This window comes from Astyanax mexicanus, chromosome 1 (genome assembly GCF_023375975.1).
Source record: "Astyanax mexicanus isolate ESR-SI-001 chromosome 1, AstMex3_surface, whole genome shotgun sequence".
In the NCBI taxonomy this organism is placed as follows: Eukaryota; Metazoa; Chordata; class Actinopteri; order Characiformes; family Acestrorhamphidae; genus Astyanax; species Astyanax mexicanus.
The window spans coordinates 64,652,478-64,671,796 of record NC_064408.1 but is presented as its reverse complement, the minus strand read 5'-3'; the positions used below and the strand labels follow the sequence as shown (position 1 = coordinate 64,671,796).

The 19,319-nt window shown below is 38.9% G+C and overlaps 1 protein-coding gene across 5 annotated transcripts in view; it reads right to left on the bottom strand.

Moving 5' to 3' along the window:
* Positions 1-19,319, bottom strand: part of lnx1 (ligand of numb-protein X 1) — an 83,890-nt gene that overhangs the window by 28,176 nt on the left and 36,395 nt on the right. For 2 of the 5 annotated variants that reach the window (XM_007257038.4, XM_007257041.4), the window contains 2 exons: positions 7,780-8,033; positions 3,414-3,569 (listed from right to left, as the gene is read on the bottom strand). In XM_007257038.4, the coding sequence (XP_007257100.3) occupies positions 3,414-3,569; positions 7,780-8,033 (410 nt within the window). The remainder of the gene's footprint in view (positions 1-3,413; positions 3,570-7,779; positions 8,034-19,319) is intronic. The other 3 variants (XM_007257039.4, XM_007257042.4, XM_022664414.2) reach the window with 2 other exon arrangements.

Below are 19,319 nucleotides of genomic sequence, written 5' to 3'. Positions count from 1 at the left end.
ATTGAAATGAGCGATTGCAGAGTTAGTTTTGAACAGATGCAGAGATGAAACACACTTGGCAGGCTGTTTCTGTTTACTTTTATTCGCAGAGGAAAATTAAACCATTTCTCATTCAGCGAATCAGCAGAAGAGACAGACTCAAATTAGAGAAGTTCATTAGCCGCTGCTTCATAGTTTCATCTAAGGCATAATGCCATGATGGGGTTTACAGTGTGTAGAGTATGTAGTGCTTCAATTGTAGCTTCATTGATGTTCAGCATGAATATTCATAAATGGCACCCTTGCTGATCCACAACACAGCAACACATAGAAGCTGTCTTGGCTCTTCTTTTTCCATGTTCTAGACCCTCCTATCACTCCTATCTCATCACTGGTCCTGTCCTAGAACCTTCCAACTCCACTTTAGTCTAATTCTATTCCTTCCAGCACAGTCTCTGTCCTTGTTTTAAAAGCTTCTGGTGCTGCTGTGGTCCTGTTTCTTACAGTGCTGCTTTTGCTCTACACTAGATCCTTCAGGATCTGTATTGGACCAAGGTTCTAAGCCAAGTTGGCAATTGGGTTATTGAATCACAGGACTGTGGGTTTGTTAACTACTGTATGTCCACTATGCTGTGCTCTTGAGCAAAACCCTTAACCCCTTTTGTACTATAGCATGGCTAACACTGTTAAAAAAAGCCTTGCTCCATTCTTTCTCCATGCTAATCCCTTCTTTGACCCAATTCTTTCTGTTACAGGTTTGAAAATATTATAATAAACATACTGTACATCAAAGCATCTCAGACCAGACTGATTCATTACAGTGGTCAGAACTTCCATCAAACATTCTTCAGCCCTCATAGCACAGCTCTAGATTTGTATAGACCGCTAATGATCTCCAAAAGGTAGAAAATTGCCTTTATATTCTGTAGAAAATAAAAATGTCTTAAATGTCTTTCCTTCACAGAATCTTCTTGGAATTGGCAAATGCAATACATTGATACCAACACACACTCACACAGTCTGTAGCACTATTTTGTTTTTCAGTATTTTTATTTACACACTACTCTCCCCCTGTTAAAAGGAAGTATGTTGCTCCAAAATAATACATTTAGTATGTACTTAAGTACATATCAATTTTAATGTTTAAAGTATGTACTTTTAATGTCAAGTAGACTTTTAAAAATATACTTAAATGCACTTTTGTTTTTTAAGGGTAGCTTTGTTATGTGGAGAAACATATTGGGACACCTGCTTATTTATTGTCAAAAATAGTTTATCCTATTTTTGTTGGAGTACCTGTCTCTACCCTCCAGAGAAGGCTCTTTACTGGATTTTTGGGGGCATTGCTTTTAATTGCTTTTAATATTGAATGGAACATCAATATTATTCCAGAGATTACTGATTTTTTTTACTGCTCTAGTTCCAATTGGTTTCTATGCTCCCTATAGGGACTAGACAAGTTGTGTGTGTGTGTGTGTGTGTGTGCATTTGTACATCTTTGTCAGCACTGCATTCACTGAGTGCATTCAATTGAAGATGCATCCACAAACAATTAATCATTTATTGCATGTATGCAGTGTGATGGCCCTTGAGGTTTAGGGTTCATTTTCGAAGCAGTCTTTTTATCTACATTAACGTAGTCAATGGAAATACTCTATACAGATACGAATACACGATGTATGATTGTGTATTGTAATAAAATCACTGCATCACTTTACATATAAGCTAAATTATCTGTAACATCATTACAATGGTACACCCATTATGCTGTGATATTTAAAACCATGAAAAGACATTTACCCAATAGCACGAGTTAAATGTAAATAGGCCTTTGAACAGACACTTAAATAATGGCGTAGATGAAATATAAATGGGACACATGAATCTATAACTGCAGACCAGTAATGGTATTTTAACAAACACTCGATCAGCTGATGTCCTGCAGTGTTTGTGTTTGCAGACATCTCTCTGGTTTCTATTACATTTTCGTTTTCTCTCTCTCTCTCTCTCTCTCTCTCTCTCTCTCTCTCTCTCGATTTCCTCACACTGCAGTTTCTCTGTCCTAAAGTCAATATTTTCTCTTCATTGCCTGTGATCGCTTGCAGGGAGACAGAAGGCAGAGCTCATTACTTCAGCGACCTGGGGTTTTACGTAACACACACATACTCACACTTCCTATAGCCTCTCTCATCAGTCTGTATTTCATGCACTTAATCCCTCTCTAGACCCTCTTGGCCTTCCTGTTTCCATTTCATTCCCCTTGTTTTTACTCAGCCTGAGGATGACCCAGCCTCTCTCACTCTCTCTCTCTCGCTCTCTCTCTCTTCAGTCAGCAGAGAGAGAAACAAGGCCTCTGGGGAAGTTAGTGGGCGGAGGATTTTAGCCAGGGGTTGTGAGCGGTAAGACGCCACAGAGACAGAAACACACACAGACACACACATACACATTTGTTGGACCCCCTTCCCTTCTTTGTTTTTGTCCTTGAAACCACTTCTGAACATACTCAATGGTGTAGTTTGCAGCTGTTTTATATATATACAACTCTGGATAATGTCTGGATAAAGTCCAGGTAATGTCCTCTACAAGTGAGATGCACATTAGTGTTCACACATACAGCACAGCTTCTCTGTCCGGAAAAGTGTGTGATATGTGGGTACACACTGTAAGACCACCTGTAGACCAACAGAATTTACACTCTATACTATTTTTTTTTTTATTAGGAGAACATGTACAGCTACTGATTCATGCAGATATCTACTCAGCCAATCATGTGGAAGCAGTGCAATGCGTAAAACCATGCAGATACAGGCCAGCGGGTTCAGCTAATGATCTCAGCCATTTAGAGCGTAGCATGATTGTTGGTGTCAGATGGGCTGGTTTAGGTATTTCTACAAATACTGATCTCCTAGGAGCGAGTGGCATTTCCGTAGACAGAAACACCTTGTTGATGAGAGAATGCCTAGACTGGGCTAAACTGACAAAAAGGCAACAGACTCTTAAGATAATTTAAACTGAGGCTAAACCAAACAACATACAACATAGCCTGGTCTGTAGCCTTTAGTAATGTAGTGACTCTCCAGGAATTCTTTGAAAGCATAGATGGGCTTGAATATAACTCACTGCAGAATAGCCAACAATATCTGCTAAAACAATGTCCTTTATCTGTGGCCTCTTCTGTATCTAGGCTTCTGACATCTCTCTCTCTTTCTCTCTCTCTCTATCATTCTCTCTCTCTCTCTCTCTCTCTCTCTATCGTTCTCTCTTTCTCTGATCAGGCTGAGCCTTATGCCAGCCCCATCTGCATTATTAAAGGAACATATGCTGTAGCTACGCTTTACCCAGGCTGTCACCCACTGACACACTCTCTCTCTCTCTCTCTCTCTCTCTCTCTCTCTCTCTCTCTCTCTCTCTCTCTCACACACACACACACTCACCCTCTTGTGGTATGTTGGCATTTCGGAGGTTGTCTCTCTCCTCTGTGCCATCATTGGCCACGGCCGTGCCACTCTTGGTGCGTCTGAGGACGCTGAATGCTCGGTTCAAGCGGCGGAATGAGCGGCTGCGCACTGATGAGCGGTCAAAGTTGCGGACTGTGGGAGACAGAGATGGAGGGATAGGGTAGTGAGGGAAAGAAAGAGTGCCTGAACATGCCTGGACTTGTCCAGATCTAATCCAGGGCAGCCAATCAGCCACCTGGAGATGAGTGCACCCCGCCGATCATTGGCCCGGATAAATATGATTTCAGCAGAGCCTCCCACTACTGTAGAACTTTAGAAAACAACTGGACTCAGCTTTAACCCTCCTGCAGCAGCACCATTACAGAAATCAACTCTTGCGTCTCTTGTGCTGCCAAGGCTATTTGAGGAATGGTCTGATCTGATCTGATCTGATACCACTGATACTGACACTTTTTGATCTGATCTGACACTTAATAATAATAATAATGATAATAATGATAATAAAAAAAAATTAATGTGTCTTGGTTCCAGAAGCAACAATTTTTAACTCTACTCTAGTGGACATAAACAAGGGAACATATGTTCCTGAAATACTGTATCACTAAGGATTAGTCGTAGGTTTACATAATGAACAGTGCTTCTAAAAAAGCTTCTTAAGCCCTATCTGGATGGGATTAGTTTCTCGGGGGTGCTAGTGTAATTCTCTCTTTTATGGGTGGCCCTCTGTGATTTTATTACCATCCAGAGCGACCATGTATGTGTTTTTCTCAGATGTCCTTTGAGAAAATTACAGGCTAATTTAGTAATTTAGCCTTGTCCGGACTCTTTCTTTTGTGCAAGTTTTCTCGTAAAACAACAGCGAGTGGAAATGGAGGAGCTACTGAACTAGATGTCACATGACCAAGAAACCCAAAAAACTCATTGGTCCTCCTGTTTTTCAATTGCAGTCCGGATGCAAAAGTTTTATCACTAGAATAGAAGTGTGAAATATTTTATTTACAGACATCCCCCCTGAGAAACTGATCCTGTCCGGATAGGACTTAAGACAGTACAGCACACAACTGTAATGGATTTATAATGGCTTTCCTTTCCATTCTTGGCTAAGTAAAACACACTATATCAAGAGTCCTTAGCAATGGATGAGCTGCTGAATCATTAACTAACTAAAACAACTAACTAAAGAAGTGTAAATTAATAAACAAGTTCATTTATGTTTTCCGTAATGAACTAATTGTTAACTACATAATCATTAACATTTCCAAACATTTGATGGGCATTTTAAGTTCCTAGTTGTTATACCTTCTCCTCCCACCACCTACTTAACCCCACCCCCTCCCTCCCTCTCTCTTACGCTTCCTCTCACTCTCCTTTTGATGTGCAGAACTCTGACAGTAGCACTGCTTTTAAAAGCACGACCCAGGCCAAAGACAGTACATTCCACCGCAGTGCCATGTGGGCCTGTCTACCAAAGCCTAAAGTGCTGCTGCAGCTCCATTTCTTGTCCCAGCTGGCCAGCAGCATGTTGCAGGGGGGCAGCACAGGGCGCAACACTACCTAACGCCTAACCCTACAGTTAGACAGAAGGACAGCGGAGACTTAATGTAATTTTATATATTAAAAAAATTATCTTGCTGTGTGTACCTGTCCATCTCTTTTTCTTTCTCTCTCTCTCTCTTTCTTTTTCTTTTACTCTTTCTCTTTTATCTCCCTCTCTTTCTCACATTTGCAAAGTGTCTATTCTCCCCATCTGGTTTCGCTGCATCACCCTTTATCTCCTTCTCTCTTCGTCTCTGTTCTTTCCATCTGTTCCTCCCTGGTTCTCTCTCTCTCTCTCTTTCTCTCTCTCTGACAGAAGGTCTTGCTTAGATGTGATAAATCTACTTCTGAGCGCTGGTTGAAGGAGGTTCCTCATGGGCCGCAGGGTGGGACAGAGGAGAGTTTGATTTTGGTAGAAAATGATATATGTGGGTCACACAGGATGACTTTGCACAAATGGCAAAGAAAAACCGGGGCAGAGAAAAAGAGAGAGAGGAAGATCAGGAGAGAGAGAGAGGATGAGAGAGAGAGAGACTGTGTGTGCACGTTTGTGTGTGTGTGCATGTGTGTAAAGGTATGTTTGCATGTAAGCCATGAAGATTCTGCATCAGCATGCGTCACTATATGAGATTACGGTAATGTGTAAGCACACACAAACTCATGCACATGCACAAATATTTAGGGACACCCTCTCTTCTTTTAAATTGATATGGAATAAACAATGTAATTAGTGATGATTTTATGTGTGTCAGTACTAGTCTTATCTAGAGAAGACTAGTGTTACACTTGTTATTTAATGTCTGGATGAGCTAATTCATGCTTTGTTAAAGAATGAGTGTGGTCTCCCACACTCTCAGCACATTTAAATTTCATTTAAATTCATGTTCAGGGGTTAATAACAAGTGTGTGGAGGTGGGGCCTAGTTAGAAGCAGGTAGTGTAGGCCAGAAAGGAGCCAATTAAAGGCTTTTCTGCTCTGTATGTTGCCACTATTTCCAATTCTCCAATGGAAAAAAAACTTTGGGAACGTCTTCTATTTTTCCCATTAAATACAGAGGAATTACAGACACAGTAAAGTTAAATTGTAAACCACTTTGTGGCCATTAGCAAGGTTTAAAACAGGGCAAATGTAATTTATCAGCATTAAAATGTTTATGGTTGGACGAATCTCAAGTTTAATAAAATGCTACAAAGGTGATGAAAGGGTGTCTATAAAAATGTTTGCATAAAAAACAAATCCAAACTAATAGCCACTTTAATAGCACTTTAAATTACATTATCGTGATCATAGTTTTATGGCGTCACTTCACTGTCAAAAGTAACCCTAAATCCAAACAACCGGCTCTCCGGGACTGTGTGCCCTGGATAATAGCACCAGAGAACATGCTGTTTGGATGTTAGCATGGCTAGCTGGCTAATTCTCCTGCTGTCCTTCTTTCTTGCCCTCCTCTGTCTGTTGGTAGTAGGCGGTCCGTCACAAACCCTGGAGATATCGGCTAATGGCTAATAGCATTTGCTGAGGGAGGTGAGACTGACTCCGCCCCTAAACTGTCAAAATCACCACTTTTAAAACTCGAGCGCAAAGAACTCACTTGAGCAAAAAAAGCTGGTAATCCGCACAGCACGCGAGAAATTCAACTGTGAATTTGAGAGGAAAAAACACCCGAGAGGAGAAAAATTAAGCTTGGGAACGATTCTTTTGTTCAGTGTGCGCACAATTCCCTTTTTTTTTGCTCACGAGTTTCACATTTGCGCTTGCGAGAAGTTAATTTACACACAGAAAATGTTAAAACATGTAGGTTAATTTTTTTTACCTGGTATTTTTGCACCCCTGTCTTTTGACATTGATCTGATGCCATGGAGTTGACTTCTAGTAAAGTGCAAAAACAGCCAGCAAAATCTCTTGCATATCTAAAGTGCAATTGTATAATATTATTATTATTAAGTTCCATATTTTTATTTAATTTTACATGATGTTATCTTCCCAGAAATAAAAAGGGGAATGCTGCTTATTTGCTAAAACATTAGCAGTTTCTGAATAAATTAACATGTAATTATATTATTTTTATTTTCAAATTATGTAAAAGCTTTTGGCCGGGTTGTAAACTTCTAGTGAATAAATAAAGCCCTAAATTTTTTTTTTATTTTATTATGTAATGTTTTAGAAGGGAAAACTGTTAGAAACATGTCTTTAAAACTTCGCACAGTACTTTATGTCAGTTTCTGAATGTTTATCAGTCACATCTCAGTATCTCAGTGCCTGAGATAGCTCTTATGTTTAGCTATGTGTCAATCAAATGCATTACTCGTGCTCACAAGAAGTGTGTCCTAGTTCTTTTAAAGCTTAGCACACGCTGTACTTGGTATTTAAAAAGGAACTGTCTGAATGTTCTCCTCTAAAAGGCTGGAAAGATCACAGCAAATGGAGACAAGGTGTGACAAATGCCATTATTTCACAAGTAGCTCTTTTAGTGAATGGTGTCACAAATGACTACACCTCACATTAAACCTGATTAGTCTTCAGACGTTTATATCCCAATGATTCCACTTTAATGTCAAGCCGTATTAATGTAAAATGTAATTTCTCAGTGAGATAAATACTACGAATGACTTTCTACTATTGCTTTAATAGAATTTAAGTTACATAGTTTGAGAGTGAGGACTTGAGGAACTATCTGTCATAAGCATTCCATGCATTTTGTGCATCTGTATTATAAAATCTGATAAACTAGGTGACCCCAAACATTTGACAGGCAGTATACGTGCACACAGAAAAAAACAAACACACGATTGGTGTGCTCACTCACACTCACTCTTCTTGGAGTTGCAGCGTGCTGCCAGGCTGGTGGTGCTGCCTGATTGGCTGGTGTCTTCCATGCTGGGCTCGTAGGCGGGGTTAACCAGGCCGGGCTCGTCGGAGAGCAGGGCCACGGCGCTGGAGGTGGAGCCGTCGCCGGACAGGGTGGCCACGGCCAGCTCTGATGTGCTGTCAGTGCAGTCTCCTTCTTGAGAGCGGCGCTTCCTCTCTGCTGACAGGCCATAGTGTGATGCTCCTTTACACCTGTACACACATACACACACACCTGACTTAGCAACGGGCTATGCAACTGATTAAAGTTATTAAAAAAAAACGAATTAACTAAAAATGCTGGAGCTAGAAATGGATGATGAGCGGACCAATAGAAACTCTTCAAAATGACCTGAAATAAACTCTTTTTACATTGGCTTTTTATTAAAAGTTTACAAAGTTTTTTCTCTCTCCTGTAAAGCTGCTGTTTTGAAGATAAGTGTTTTTCATTGGACAGCGACGATATGCAGCTTGTATGTTAAAGGGTCTTTCAAAAATAGTTATAGATATAAAACTTCACTGCCTCAGTTAACAAGATTATTTCACTTTTAGTGATGGTTCTTTTTCTCTCAGCTTGTCCAGAAATGCATGTGCAATATAAATACATATCCATTATTGGTGGCTAAAAGCATGAACTGCACATCCTGACTATAGGGAAAGCTTATGACTAGAAATACTCATTCTTACATAATGTTTTACTGGAATAGGAATGAAAAATGAAATTCAACTTATATAGCGCCTTTCTAAAAACCCAAGGATGCTTAACAGTTTACATGTATTACACACAACCATTCATACGCAGCACTCTTCCACACACCGCTGAGAAGTGGCACAGTCATGCATATCTTACACACACACAAACTTACATACATACCACACACATACACATATATACCAGATCAAATTAGAGTATTCAATTTTTCTCGGCAATTTCGAGTATCTAATGTACCAACTCAAGTTTAAAACTTTAGAGTTTTAATTTTTTTTTCTGGGCAATTTAGAGTATCCAATTTATCAGATCAATTTAGAGTATTACATTTTTTTAGTATCCATTTTTTTACCTGAGCTCCATGTTTTTGGACTGTGGAGGAAACCCAAGCAGACACAGGGAGAACATGGAAGCTCCACCCAGATAGGGACTTGAACCCAAGACACCAGTGCTGGGAGGCCAACGTGCTAACCACTAAGCCACCGTGCTGCCCATAAAAAAAAGGGTTATTTATAGATAGATAGGTCTTCCTTAGCCTCAATACATTATCATTACATTATCATGCTTATCATTCATTAGCATATTAGCTTAGGGTTAAACAAAAGAAGCAATTTCTGGACACCTAGTGTGACTTGGCTGACCGACTAGATTTAAGGTAGGAAGAAGAGTTAATTTTTTGCTGAACATTTCTATATATTTCTATATATATATATATATATATATATATATATATATATATATATATATATATATATATATATATATATATATATATATATATATATATATATATATATATATATATATATATATATATATAGAAATATATAGAAATGTATATGTAAGTATAGTCTGAATGAGTATATTTTATCCCATAGTGGCTTTCAAACGTCAGCTGAAATTGAAGTGTCAGTAGAGTAGTTTGTGTGTGTTTGTGGAGTCTCTGTGTGTACGTATTCATTGTTCATTCAGCTTTAGGCAGCGCTGTCAGAGGAGACGTATCTCTCTGCGCTGCGTTTGAAACTGAAGGTGAGCAAACAGGATCTGCTACACATTACAAACACACACACACACACATGCACATACAGACACTCAGAAGGAATATTAAATCTACTCTGGCATTTAAATCCATGATGCACTACTACAATCACATTATCATCACACCTGCATGAACGGAGTGACACACATGAACACACAAGCTAATAGAGCTGACCTCATCCACACAGGCCCACAAATGTCACAACGCCATTAAATCCTCACACAGGAAAAGAATGACAAAGCCGCAGCTTCAGAACATCAATTTGTGTGTCACAGAGATACGAGTCTATTAGTGTGTGCATACTAATTGGCAACTGACTGAACCCAATGTGTCCGTGCATGTGTTTATGCGCCTATACTTCCCTTTTTTTAATGGTAGGTATGGGGAAAACTAGCAGAATTAATATTAAAGAAAATGCATGACATCAGTTTATACCATCACTTTTAATTAAAAAAAGTACTCACTTCTCATGTTGTATGTGTATTTTATAGAACTGCAGTGGAACTGAGTACACCCATGATCTATTAACTTCAGAAATTAAGATGGATAGTCTCTATTCTTCTGTTGATTCGTGTTGAGTGTAAAATAAACCGATAATTCTCAAAAGATTAATAAAGCAGTAAAGATTACAAAAAAAAAAAAACTTGATTAAAAATTCTATAAATGTAGCAATGTGAATGGCTAAGAGGTGTTCTATGAGTGCCGTTATCAGCCGGTAATGCACTGTAACCGAAGCTCTTCATGTATTACTCCGCCACATACAGGTAACCTAGCAACGATTCAGTGCTTACAAACCAAACAGCTCAGCTACAAACAGAGCAGCAATGGAACTATTCTAACTCACAGAGTGTTTATAACCAAACATCATATTTTCTCATCCTCTTGAACTCTTAAAAATCTTTCAATAAACAGTGATAATAAACCTGTGGTATGATCCCAATAACACACTTGAGGTTAAATATAAATCATCTATTTCACTGTGTAAAACTAAGAAGACAGCTGTAGAAAGATTAAATCAGATGTATCTGCTTTTCCACTACACACAGTTAAGGCCATGTACCACGACAGCCCACCTGGATTGAAGTACAGACTCCACACACAGTGTCAACAACAATCAGCCACAGGTGTGCGTGGGCCGGAGATCACACTCAGAGAAAGAGAAGTGGATGGATGGATGGCTCAATTGCTGCAGACAAAAGAGAATTGCCCACAGAGACTCGGCCCTTAGCTCAGGGGATTCAGTCTGAAACGAAGCGCCACTTTGTCTCACTTTTCATGGCAGTCTACACCTTCATGGACCATTTGAGAAAGAAGGGAGGGGAGAAACAGAAGGAAACAGAGAGGAGAGAGAGAAAGAGCAGAGAGAAACAGTAACAGGAAAGAGAAAGAGAAACAGAGGTCAGTGACCTTTGGTTACTTTAGTATTTGCTAAAAAACACGTAAACAGTGTAGGAATTAACAATCAATACAAAGTTATATATTAGTTAGTTAATATATTTGTTTAGTTAGTTAATATATTAATTTATGACACCTGCAGTAAATACGCAATAGTTACTTTCTCAAAAAAAATGGAAAAGTAAAGCCTTCATTCTGATAATTGTGATATATGTAAATATTTATATGGCCTGTATTTTATTTTAAAGCCTATTTACAACAAATATATATATATATATATATATATATATATATATATATATATATATATATATATATATATATATATATATTTAAATAACCAGGATGCAGTATTTAATGTAGTGAAACATTCTTCACTCTTGCTAGACAAACTTAAAAAAAGACTCAAGGTAAAGAATTCACTGTCATTCCTCAGCCTTTCAGCTCTCTTCCATATCTTTTGTTTTACCTCCAAATGTTTTATACTCAACATGTTGCTCTTCTTATAATATGGTGTTCTGTCACCATCTTGACTTCAGACTTAGTTTAAAAACATGTTTAATGTATGTAGGTTTGTCTTGTAAACCTGACATACGTTTTTTTTCTGGAAAATTCTGTCTATAGCCCTATCCAGACGGGATTAGTTTCTCAGAGGGATCTCTGTAAAAATATTTCACCCTTTTACTCAGTTATAAAACTCTTGCATCTGGACTGCAATTGAAAAAACAGGAGGACCAGTGAGTTTTTAGGCTTTCTCGGTCACGTGACTTGGTCGCGTTCAGTAGCTCCTCCATTTCCATTCGCTGATATCAATAGAAACGCCTACTCAAAGTGTAATTATGGTGCGTAGCAGTGGACAAATAGCTATTTTATTAAACGCGAGGTGACGAAACTCAGAGATGTGCGTACGGCCGGGACTAATATTACCGGAGGACCATGGAGATCAGTAAAAACACTAGGTAAATCAGCCTGTAATTTTCGCAGAGGACGTCTGAAAAAAAAACACATACATGGTCATTCTGGACGGGAATAAAATCACAGAGGACCCCCCTATAAAAGAGAACATTACCCCAGGACCCCCTGAGAAACTAATCTTGTCCAGATAGGGCTTAAGTATGAAAAAGCCTTTACAACTTTATGAACACAGAGTGAAAGCTTGCAGCACAGTTATCAGTTAGCGGTTAGCAAGATTAGCACAAACATGAGCATTATATTATGCATCACAAATGCTGCACAGCTACAGTGAGATAAATCTATGAATTTATTCTTATAATTTATTTTACTAATGTGTAGGGCTAGCATTACAGAAATCCCCCAACTGTGTATGGAACAAAATGTATTTTTGGTTCTTACAAGCTAGTCTTTTTAGTTCAAGATACATTTTTCTCTCTCTCCCTCTCTCTCTCTCTTTTTCTTTGATGCACCTGGACTAAAACACAGCTGCTTTAAAGCAGCTTGTTTTGCAAGTGGAAGGACTTTCGTCTTTGTTACTTCTTGCCGTTTTTAAACTTCCGTTTTTGCCGACCGTCCTCGTCCTCAACACTTTACTTTACTGTACCCTCTAAAACTTTTCTCCTCACTTTTTCCCAATTAAAGCTTTCAAATGAGTTTAATAATAATAATCACATCAGGTATGCTTTTGGGAGACTGCGCTTCACCCAGCTTTGGATTTGATAAATTGAGGGCACGTTTTAATCTGACACTATGTGCAGCGTACAGTTTCTAGGACAAGGCTCGTCTCAAACTTTAAGACCAGAACAATTCTCATTGTTCTTTGGTGACACCGCGGACAGTATTAATAAAGCATCTCGCAATAGAGCTATTGATTACACTTTGCTATTTTAAATATAGCTACAATCAGTATTGAACAAGGAGAAGGGTGCAACTTTTAATGTAGTGGAACATTTTACACCAACTTTAGATATCTAAACATTTTGCTCCCTGTTTAATTTGTCTCTCTTTAATTTCCCTAAGATTTTGCCATGTTTTTTTTTTCACTACAAAAAAAAAATCCAAAACATTAGCAAGAGACACCATAGTTTGGTAACCATTACCTGACATTGTCACCCATTTCCATATCATATCAAATGTAATGCAAACATGTTTGTCTTTAGAATCATGAAGAGGAGCAATTAAACTGGCCAAAAGAGTAACTGAGTGCTGTACTGGGCCTCTTATATACACTGTCTACGATAAGATTCTGCAATGTCACAAGATTTATTTCAATCCAGTGTTGCGTTAATCTTTCAATATCTTAAAGCAGCATTGATGATGGTAGAGTCTGACCACTGCACAAAGTCTTCTCCAGCACATCCCAAAGATTCTCAATGAAGTTAAGATCTGGACTCTGTGGTGAACAATCCATGTGTGAAAATGATGATCTCATGCTCCCTGAATCACTCTTTCACAATTCCAGATCCATGAATCCTGACATTGTCATCTTGGAATATTCTCATGCCATCAGGGAAGAAAAAAACTATTAATGGAATAACCTGGTCTATATTCAGTATATTCAGGGAGTCAGCTGACCTCATTCTTTCAGCACATACTGTTGCTGAACCTAAACCTGAACAACTGCAGCAACCGCAGATCATTTACTTACTTAAATACAGGTGGATATATGGATATATATTTGTGGGTAGCTATGATTTTTTTTTAAATAGTCAATGTTGACACTTTTTCACTTTTTTTGTGCAGAATAAATGACATTTCACAAACTATCACTATTACTGTTTTTTTTTCAATGACGCCATATGTTTGTAAGTCCTTGTTTTAAGCTGGACAGAAGCCTGAATGTATCTGAATGAGTAACACAATACACTAAGGATGGACTGAGCATGCAGTTTATTCAGTCCCTCTGGAGTCTTCTAGTACAAACAGAGTTCAGAGTATGGAAAGCATTGAATGCTAATAGTGCTCCTATCAGTGTCTGCAAGGGTTTAAAATTAAAATTAAATAATTTAGTTTTCTAAAGAATCACCTACATTGCATAATTACAGCATATTATCACCCATATTAAGGCAAATGTGACTATAAATCTTGTGATATTGCATGAAACAGCAGGAGGAAATTAACAGCAAGAGAAAGAGAGAGAGAGACACATAGTGAAAGCCAAGAACAATGGTCTCATCTGTTCCTTCATTAAGAGGCTCAGACGGATGTTAATTAAAATTGGCTTTTCTGTTTAGAGATAAAGAAGCAAGCTGGTGTCCCAACCTTTCAGCTGCGTCTACCACTCCTTCCAATCAGCCTACGTCATGATCTTTACCTGTTTACCTGTGTCAGCAGGCTTCTCCTGCAGGGTTACACTACATAAACACAGCTGCTTGTGGAGGATCCAGTCTATATGGGATGGTGAGGATGTTTTGAATGAGCTAATGTTTTTAGAATTTGATGAGTAAAACAGCGATAGAACTGTACAGTACAATCTTATACCTGTGAAGGCTCCATAAGCAAGTAAGTAACCTTCTCTAAGGGGAAGCTACAGCAAAAGCATGGGAGCATGTTGTGACTTAAAAGAAGTTATTAACAGCTGAATAATCCAGCCATTTTGCTGGTTGCTGGTTTCAGATGAACTAAGCTGGTCTTGATCTTGATGATCAAGGTGGTTGAAAAGATGGGCAGCTAGAGGGGAAATTATCTAGCTTTACTGGTTCCACTGGTGGAACAAACTACCTTCCACTACCAGATCAGGAGAATCTCTCGCTATCTTTAATAAACTCTTGAAGACAGAGCTCTTCAAAGAGCACTTACTCTCCTAACACCTCTAACTAACTACCTTCCACTACCAGATCAGGAGAATCGCTCACTATCTTTAATAAACTCCTGAAGACAGAGCTCTTCAAAGAGCTCTTACTCTCCTAACACCTCTAACACACTAACTACTTCTAACCCCATTTCCTTCTTCCCCTCCTTCACTCCTCTATCCCACTATTTCCCTTCAACCTCCTTTAAGCCCGATCTAAAAATGTTTTTACCTTTTAAACTTCTATTACTTTTGTACTTCACTATTGTAAGTCGCTTTGGACAAAAGTGTCTGCCAAATGTAATGTAATAATATAATGTAATGTAAGCTTTCTATCTGGTTGCCCAGCGTTGGGTTTGGTTTTGTTTTGAGTTTAACGGTTTAGCTGGTCTACCAGGATCACCAGCTTGACTATGACTGATTGTCTAGGTTAACCTGTTTGTCCAAGCTAGCTAACCAATTTGGTGAAGTTATATATATATATATATAATGAGGCCATTGTCTTGTTATACAACTGGATTTGTAAATCTGCTCCAGATGTCACACACACACACACACACACACACACACACACACACACACACACACACACACACACACACACACACACACACACACAGACATATATTCATGTGTTTATGCATGTGTACTTACTGTACATGTTGTCATTCTCCCTCACACACGTGCACACATGTACACACACACACACACACTGAAGGCCATATGGGTGTACAGCAGGGCACAGAGCCACACTGAGCGAGATTAAAACACACACGCACAGTTTCATTCCTCTCTCTCCATGATGCAATGCCTCCAACTTCTTCTTTCATCTCCCTCCCCCATTCTCTCCATCCTATATTCCTCCCCCCCAGTGTCCATAACGCTACGCTATCTGTCCTTTATTTATTCCCCAGCATCACATCCATCTCCACGCCGCACTGCTCATTCTTTGGGTGAATACACCCTTCTTTATCTTCTCTCCATCACTCGATCAATTCCAGCACTTAAGATATACAGTCTCTTCCTCCTCTCTATCTCTCACTCCAGACGGATAGATTGAGAACAGATATTAGCACGCCGTTATTTCTTTTCTTTTCTATCTCCTGGCTGTTTTAATTGATTGCGCAATAACCTCAGACCCACACTTTTTCTTCCTCATATTTACCGTTTCGATCGTTTCTGTTTCTGCGCTTTATATAAAAAAGGCTTTCAGAATGTTGCTAAGATATGGAATAATGTATAATGTTGCTTATGTTGATCTGGATATTATTGTTATTATTTTTGCTAAATTATCATAATGTTAATGTTAACAAAGCACTAAATGTTCCATAGCCCAACATTAATATTTAGAATGTAAAGAAATACAGAACACCAATCAATGGAGAAGATTAATGTGACTGATAGGCTTGAATTTGATGTAAAAAGACCCTGTTTTTATAAGCGTGGTTAGTTATGCAACAGTATTATGCTAGACCTTCCTGTTTCACAAAAAAAACTTGGTTAAAAAACGTAAATGTTTTATTAATCCTACATTATTTATTAATATTGGGTCTTGATTGTGATGAATTATTTATTTTTATTTTAAAAAAACAACAACAATATATTACATATTACATGTAATTTGAAAGTAGGGTTAACATGACTTACCAATGTCCAGTGAGAGTGACAGAAGCTGCATACTTCAAACAGTCTGGATCATATGTAGGCACTGTGTATTTTGTGAATGCTATGTGAATGCTATGAGCCCCACATTGCTGTTGCTTTTGTATTATTGCTGATTATTAATTTATTTATTTATATGGGAGCACTGTCCAGCATTTAAGCGCTTTACAATAGCAACTAATGTGGATTCTTTCATAACAGCATACATTGCTTAAGCAATTTGACTTCTCTCTATTGTTGTTTTCAGCCCTATCCGGACAGGATTAGTTTCTCAGGGGGATGGCTGTGAAAAATATTTCACACTTCTACTTTTACTCAGTGATTAAACTCTTGAATTCAGACTGCAACTGAAAAAACAGGAGGACCAGTGAGTTTTCTGGCTTTTTCATTTGTTTAATCTGCTTGCGTGATCTTCTTTTATTCACTGATTTAAGTTTTATTCTCCTCCTGATATCGTTCTTCCTGCTATCTGGAGATACATTTGTACTTCCTACACTAAAGAATTGGTTCAGCAGCTCCTCTATTTCCACTTGCTGTTGTGTTTATGTGGATCTCCATGGAAACGTGCGTGTAATTACGGTGCATATCAGTGAACAAATAGCTATTTTATTAAATGTGAGGAGTCAAAACTCAGACATGTAGATCTAGATGGGACTTTAATTATCTTACGACCACGGAGTTCAGCGAAAAACAGTAGGTAATTCAGCCTGTAATTTTCTCAGAGGATAAAATAGCACATGGTCATTTAGGACAGGATTAAAATCACAGAGGACCCCCATAAAAGAGAAAATTACCTCAGGACCCCCTGAGAAACTAATTCTGTGCAGATAGGGCTTTCTCTCTCTGTCTCTCTCTCGCTTTCTTTGTGTTTATACATTATAGATCAGGGGTCGGCAATTAAGTTTGGCCACGGGCCAGATATTTTTCATTTCATTATGTGGCGGGCCACAAAAAAAAAAATCAGTTTTGGAAAATGAAGTGTAATGGTATGGAGTGCTACAGACTAGTAGCTCTCCAGCCCAAAGGTTTGTTGAACCCAATTGCAGAACAGTTGATCTCAAAGCAGGTAAACTAAAGAAGAAAGAAAAACAATAAATAAACACACCGCTCCAGGAAAAAAAACGGCCTTATAAGGAGATAGGTAGCCCAAGAACGGGTGGAAAACAAGAACGGGCAGAAACTAAAGTCACGCTAAGCGCAACAGAGAGACAGGGAAGCATTTTATTTATTTATTTATTTTTCATTATTGTTCATTATATTTCAAACAACCTCACAGGCCAGATGATTCATACTTCCGCCTATTGCTGACACCAGGTGTAGACTATAATAAAAACACTATAAAGACTATAGAGAGACAAAACACAACACATGTTTTACAGGGCCATGTCATGACACCGTTCCTCCACTACACACTGACCCTGACACATGCACACTCCTCGACAAACACTAGCAGCACAAAGGTCTACTACGGCCTATTGAGGGCCAATCCTCTTTTGGATGAATGGATTATCCTGAACCAACCCAAATAACATCCACACCGCACTGTGCCGCTCAAACAAACACACACACACACACATATGGATTGCTACAAAATGTGTCAGTCACATTGCTACTCGTCTGACCTTGTGGCCTGGTTCTGAGCAGATGTCACGAAGTGACCCAGGCAGGGAGACGAGGAAAGCGGACACAAGTGCAGGTAAGGACTAAATAAATAATAATTTAATAAATAAATAACAAATAAGCAAAGAAACAAGGAACGAGTAACACTAAACAAAGAAACACAAATAACCAATAACCAAAACAAACGAGCGATAATAATAAACAAACCAAACAGGGCAGGGAAATACAAACAAGGGAATAAACTAATAAACACAAAGCAGGGGTATATACAAGGAACTAGGGAACACGGAAATAAACAAGAAACTAGAAACATTAAACAAGAGATAAACAAAGGACAAGGACTAAAGCTAAGAAAATGAGGGCTAGGCTAGAAAACACGAGAATGACAAAACAACAGAGGAAGGTGCAAAGACCGACAGAGGACAAGGTGGCAGAGGAGGGCTATTTATAGTAACATAAAACACACTAGAATTGGAAACACCTGGGGAAGGGGCGGAGCTACAAATGAGAAACACATGGTGGAAATCTACTGACAGGAGACACAGAGAGGCACAGGTCACGTGGGGAAGACACACAGAGACATGAGACAGGGCTAAGACGTGACAGCAGAGATGAAGCTAGTTTCTGACCAATGGGCTGCCTGCATAATCCTCAATCAGAGGTGAGATTTGACAGGGGGACATCATCGTGAGGTTATTACTGCATCTTCATCTACAAATTCTGGAATCCACACACACACACACACACACACACACATGGTTTGTGACACACTAACCACTCCACCTGAGCTAGGACTCGTTGGATAATCCAGATAGGAGAGGATCCATCATCAAAAAAAGAAGAAGAAGAAGAAGAAAAAACCTGACAGTCATTCCTTTCAGCACAACACACTACTACCTTTTCCTCTCAGATCTACAGGGGTTGGACAATGAAACTGAAACACCTGTCATTTTAGTGTGGGAGGTTTCATGGCTAAATTGGAACAGTCTGGTGGCTAATCTTCATTAATTGCACATTATTGCACCAGTAAGAGCAGAGTGTGAAGGTTTAATTAGCAGGGTAAGAGCACAGTTCTGCTCAAAATATTGCAATGCACAAAACATTATGAGTGACATACCAGAGTTCAAAAGAAGACAAATTGTTGGTGCACATCTTGCTGGCGCATCTGTGACAAAGACAGCAAGTCTTTGTGATGTATCAAGAGCCACGGTATCCAGGGTAATGTCAGCATACCACCAAGAAGGACGAACCACATCCAACAGGATTAACTGTGGACGCAGGAGGAAGCTGTTTGAAAGGGATGTTCGGGTGCTAACCCGGATTGTATCC